Source organism: Rhagoletis zephyria, unplaced genomic scaffold (genome assembly GCF_001687245.7).
Source record: "Rhagoletis zephyria isolate East Lansing unplaced genomic scaffold, Rhagoletis_zephyria_1.1 Rzeph_scaffold_17694, whole genome shotgun sequence".
NCBI classification, from domain to species: domain Eukaryota; kingdom Metazoa; phylum Arthropoda; class Insecta; order Diptera; family Tephritidae; genus Rhagoletis; species Rhagoletis zephyria.
This window is the reverse complement of record NW_016174755.1, coordinates 945-7260: the sequence shown is the minus strand read 5'-3', so window position 1 is coordinate 7260 and position 6316 is coordinate 945. Positions and strand designations below refer to the sequence as shown.

Below are 6316 nucleotides of genomic sequence, written 5' to 3'. Positions count from 1 at the left end.
ACGGCTGATGTAAATTGTTTGGCTTTTATACCGTATGTTTTACAACTGTATGGTTAGTTCTGGTTGATGCCAATTTATAGCTGAAAGTTCTTAAATAATTTTCATAACAAAATATTTTAAGCGAAATTGCAATGCAGCAGCTCCAACAAACTGGTTATATACATATGGAAATGAAAAATTCTGTTGTACACTTTTCTCAGCATTTTTGTTTTTAATCTATTTCAGCCCATTTGACATTGAAAAAACATACACATTATATTTAAATACATAATTATTTTACGTAATTACTATAAATACATTATTGTATTTTTTTTTTCATAATCTACACACATGCATGCATTAGTATAATCGAGTATTCTTAGCTGGTATATCACTTCAATACAATATAATCGTGTATGTATGTATATAAATTGACTCATAATCTCTTATAAAAAAGGCAGCTTAAAAAACTACGCACATTACTATAAATTCTATATTCGCACTTAAACCAAAAAAAAACTACATACAGACATACATATGTATTTTGTATATTCGTAATTAACATACATATATTATTACTATAATTCACATCTAAGCAATTGCATACAAGCAAATACAGACATACATATACACAAATGTATGATCGTTGTTTTATTTCACATAAATGTAGTTTCCCTGCAGTAAATTGGGAACAATTTTTTTTTGCATTACTTTAGCACTAGTTCTAAACCAGTCTAATACTACAGCAGGGTTACCACACCTATTGATAATAAAACATACTATAAACGTATTTATGCTTGCATGTACAATTTTTAAGCATTCACAGCATAGTGCTCTTCGCCGCCCTCCATTACCAGCAATTCCGATACGCCCATAATCTCTTCGTAAAATCGTCGATTATCAGCATCGACAGGATGCCAGTCGTGCGGTGCAAAGCATTGTTTCAGTCTATTACGCAATGTGCCAGTAGTTTGGCAAATTTTATAAATCATATAGGCAGGTGCTATGGCATAGATCACACATTGACTGACAATGACAAGTGCAGTTGGTGAGTTGTCCCGCTCCAGAAAGTAAAGTGTCTGAATCTGTGTGCGAAAGAATATGTACACAATTTATTGCAGGCAATGGTTAAACAAATTTATTTTCAGAAGTTTTTATTTTTTTTTTTACTCACAATGCTTAGCATAAAAAATGCTGGCGTTAGAAATCGTATTAAAAATATTTTAAAACTCGAAATCGTTTTGCCCAACATAAATTGCAGATCGCATTGAAAGCGTTCACGTCCGTAAATCCAAGTGGTCATCAGTAGTAAAACGAATGAGATAATCAAGTGCGATAGAATGACAATGTTGGGCAGTAGATCCAGGTGTGCGAAGCCCTTCTGAAAAAGTAAAGAGAGCAATTGTATAAAAGGTTTTTTTTTTGCGTTTCATAAAATATTGAAATTATTTACAATTAGTTAGAGGCTAATTATATCACTTGCCGTTTGAGGATCTTGTGATGGCTAAAACGGCAATTCTGTCTAAGATAGTTTGATAGTTTGACTTTTTTTTTATTTATTCTGGCACGAAAGTCTTACAAGAAAATGTTCCCTTGCAACTTTCGTGGCACTACTTTCTTATATAAATTTTATGCATTCGTTTTCGAGTGATGCGCGTATTAACGTACAGACATATAGACAGACGACAAAAATTCTAACGCCCCCAATCCCATAATAATTTTTCTTTCATATCAATAATGTATAGACAGCGACCTCTTACAATTTTATTATATGTATAGATATTGTTTTAAAAAGAAAAATGTATATTTTTAAATTTAATTAAATTTTTAGAAACTAGTTTTATGTATTATTTTCCTTTAATTTTAGTTGCTTTACAATTGTTAAAAAAATATATATATTTAGAATTTCATCAAATTTTTAGCTTTATTTTCTTTTTTTAATTGAATTTAATTTAATTTTTTTATATTTCTTTTTTCGAAAAATATCTTCTTTAGTTTAATTTAATTTTATAAACTTATTTTTTTTTCTTGTTTTTTGTTTTATTTTTTTTCATTTTTTATTTTTAGATCTTATTGATTTAAAAAGAAAAATATATTTCTAATTTCATATATTTTTAAAAACTTTATTTATCTGAATTTTTTTTGAATAAATATATATTTTTTAAATTTTATAAACCTTTTAGGAATTTTTTTATTTATATTGTTTTTATATTTTTTTTCTTTTTATATTTTAAATGTGGCATTAAAAAGAAAAACATTTATTTCGAGATTACATTGTTTTAGAATGAAACATATTTTTCAAAATTAAATTTAATCTTTATGAACTTATTTTATTATCTCTTCTTTGTTCCCATTTCATTTTTTTTTCTTAGATCTTATTGTTTAAAAAAAAAATATTTTTGATTTCATAGATTTTTAGAAACTGTATTTGTTTTAATATTTTTCTAATTAAATATATATTTTTTTAAATTTCGTTAAATTTTCAGGAATTTATTTTATTTATTTGTATTTTTTTTATTTAATTTATTTATTGTTCTTTTTATAGTACTTTTTTTTAATCTTTTTACGTTGTGGATTTAAAAAGGAAAACACTTTTTTAAATTTATTCTGTTTTTTATAATAATTATTTTTCTTTTTATTATTTTAATCCAGTTTTCTGTTTATCCTGGAAATTTCGTTTGAAATCAAAATATTTTTTCTCTTTTTTTTAATTTTTAGGGACTTATCTTGTTTTTTCGCTTTCTAATTAAATGTCTTTTTGTTTTATTAAACTCGTTTCTTTTATTTTTTTTTTTAATTATTATAATTCTCTTTTTTATTTTAAATTTCTTAAAATTTTAGACTTCATTGTCTTAAAATCAAAGTTGTTTTTATTATTTTATGGCCTTATAACAATTATATTCAATAATTTTTATTGAGCTCGAGACCGTTTTTTTATTTAATAAAAAGTTTTCTGCTATGCAGAGCCCCGCTACTACCCCCTACTACTACTTGGGGGCCCTCCGCACCCTACACCTGCTGCCTTCAAAAGATCTGACGACAGGCCAGAGTGCAGCCATCGGAGAGCTGCCATGAGGATGTTGAAGAAATCCGCATTGACACAGGATCTGTATAGAAGAGCGCTGCCCTATTACGTCGAATAAATCCGCGGGCAATGAAGATAGTGCTCGACAGTCAGCTGCCGGTGATCGGAAAGCCACAGGCCGCAGAAAAGCGCAACAGATCGATCGAGAACAAGCCGAAAAGGAATAGAACGCAAGACACAATATTGCAGAGGCTGCAGAAAACTGGATCCTCCTGGGTATACTGGATGAAAACCCGGGCGACGAACTGGCACTGAGAGCCTATTGGAAGTAAGTTAAGATGCCTTCAATTTTCCGGGATGTTGGTTGTTTTCAGGGCGACGTTAAGGTCATCGTATGGTACGATTAGAGGTTTGCGGACCTATACAAAAAGGCGATTGCCAGACTGGGATAGGTCTACCCCGGCTCGATGTTGCGGGCTGTGGACTTCAAGGATATCCCATCCAAGCCCAGAGTAAAAGCATAGATACCAGCCAAACCATTCGAAGCTGAGAGGGAGCTCAAGATTATAAGGCTCATTAATCCCGAGTTACTTGCTCACAACTGGAAGGTAGTGCGGCTGGAGCAGAAAAGACACTCGCGGGCGGCCCTTTTAATAAATACGGAGTCCTTGTCACTCTTTGAAAAACGACGGTTAACAAACAAGGTAAACAAGGTTTAAAATATCCTTATGTTATATAGGATCATTGTTTTTTGAAATTCTATAGAAAAATGTAATCTTGTTTAGAAGATAGAGTGGGTGGAAAGGATGGCTTTGTTGGAATAGCGCTTAACGCTTTGCTCAGTGTCACACCTGTTGATATGCTGGTAAAGTTGCCATAGTTCGCTCCGCCATTAGGCTAAAAATCTCTGGTTTCTTCTTTCAACCGTCTTGCAAGAACTTGGCATTTCTTAAAAGCTTTGACTTCTTACCAGAAGAAATGGATCGGAGCGCTCCGGGGCTGGTCCGAAGCGGCTCCTTTTGAACACATATCCCTCCAAAGGGTGAATATCAGCCTCTGGAGTATAGGTCCATTACATGTGTTCAGGATCCCTTAGCAAATCTTTTATTCAGGCTGCGGAATTTATGTAGTGTAGGCCGTGTTGGCTGCTATAAATGAGGTAGCCAATTGATTGCGTATCAGTGTTTTGCCGATTAGTTAGAAGTGCGAATATATACTCTGATAGCCAAGCTGCAAACAGCGCGCCAGGATCGCTCATGGTACGTTTAAAATTGGTCGGATAATGTCTGACGTCTTCCTCAATTGTCTCCTAGTGTCTCCTAATCAAGGTAATTTGTGTACCAAGACATGGTGACATCACCGAATATTGCAAACCTGATGAATTGGCTAGGTAAAATACGCTCGATCTCATCATCATCTCGGACAGGGAAGGCATCTGGCGGACTGCTCCTGAATTGAAGAGCTTACATTCGGCTAAGCGGGCGCTTAGCCTTTCTGGCCGGTTGTTGAACGCAGTCGAGCAAGGGACCATCTGCAGCTGACTCAGTGGACATTGACCTTCAGGAACACACGCGGTGCTACTATACATCGTTATGGAGTCCAACCTCCGCAGGGTCTAGCTGGACAAGAGCAAATCATCTCATCTCTTAACCTCACACGGGTTACCTGACGTTATCGTTCAGGAATTCTACAATGTGGTAATGCAATGGACAATTTACATAACGTCTAACTGAGGCCTTCTTGGGGACATCACCTTAATCTAACCTATATCTAAGCCCCGCGCTGATATATACTAGTCTCAAAAATCCACTCATAATGAGGTTTTAGAATAGCGAAATAAAAGCGAAGTCATAAATCTTTAGTGTGACACTTTCTGTCGCCTTCAAATTGTATTTACTTGTATCTTCAGCCTCTACAGCGACAATTTTAATTGTTCGCAAACAAGTAATTATTTTCAATAGATTATTCTAAATTAATCAGTCATTTAAACACACGCACGCGCACATTTTTATGTCAACGCATGCATACATACACACACTTACCTTGGTACAAAAATAAATTGATACAGTCAGCATCAACAGCGCCAGAGCGATTGTAATGCGTGATTTCTTTGTTCGCAATTGTTCGTACTCATCAAATAAAGCGGTTAGAACGGACATCATTTGAATTATCTGGGAAAACAAAAGAAATTGCAATTACAAAAGTCACTTAAATTGATAAATTAACGCTAAATATGACATTGCATGCGCCTTGCAATGATGCATAGCAGCACTCACAATTGCACTTAGTTCGGCGAGAAAAATCATGGCGAAGAATAGAAAACACCAGAAATTTGGCAAACTTGTAAAACTGCCAAAGAGGTATGCAAAACAAAGATAAAGAAATTGCATATAATGCTCCTCATCGAAGTGGAAGTGCAGGAAGCCAACGTGATCTGCCGGAAGATGGTAATAACGATTGGCATTATTAATATTTGCTGTTTTCATTATGCTAAATATTTTATCGCGCATTATGTATGTACCTTCGAAGTGATCGAAAGCGATCCGCCCACAAATCATACCCATGAACGCCAACAGCATGTGTGTTCCGCTCACCCAGTAGGTCAGCTTCTCAGAGTCGCGTTGAAAGCGGTTGTGGCTGGCGAGCGTGAGCACGTTACCCCAACCGGGTCCCAGCAACCAGGTTGACATGAAAATCGCTGTGCGTAAACCACCCAGAACGCCGCTAAAGCTGCTTTGCAGTGCTGGTTTAAAATAGCCCACGAAAGTGTCCCAGTCGAGTTTAATGTAGATGATGAGATGTACGAATATTGCCAAGGAAATGGCGAACATGATGACGCAAATGCAACGAAAAAATTTGCCGATCTGCAAAGAACGGAAGAAATTAAAATATGTATTGCCTTAAGTTTTTTGTAGAATTATGTATGAGTATCTTGAAAAGTTTACACACAAATGAAACGCGCTTTAGAAGTATGCCCAGCGTGAGTAACCAAACACCCACTACACCGCACAGCACCGGCCAGGCTATCGCATACTCGGATACTGAGTCATCGTCGGAGCGAATGATGTAGCTGTGGGGTAGAGAGATAAAAAAAAACTATTTTAAATTTCATATGCTTGTAAAAAAATTGTATTTAAAATAAATTAAGGAAGTGCAAACGAGGATATTCTTCGGTGTGACCTGACATAGAGGTAGTTGAAAATTAACGAATGAAAAACATGAAGCAGTTTGTTCCCAAACTAGAGACCGAAAATAATGAGGAGTAAACCGACATACTCCTGTTTTTTCGGACAATATTCAGTTTTGTTAAAG

General features: G+C 34.8%; 1 protein-coding gene across 1 annotated transcript; it reads right to left on the bottom strand.

Moving 5' to 3' along the window:
- Positions 1-358: 358 nt before the first annotated feature.
- LOC108379917 (sodium- and chloride-dependent glycine transporter 1) lies at positions 359-6100 on the bottom strand (the record flags this gene model as incomplete). Its single annotated transcript, XM_017636281.1, has 6 exons — positions 359-1064; positions 1154-1360; positions 5047-5175; positions 5281-5438; positions 5526-5868; positions 5954-6100. Coding segments are annotated over 6 exons (1257 nt in total), but the record flags the coding sequence as incomplete, so codon positions are not given.
- Between the last annotated feature and the right edge of the window lie 216 nt (positions 6101-6316).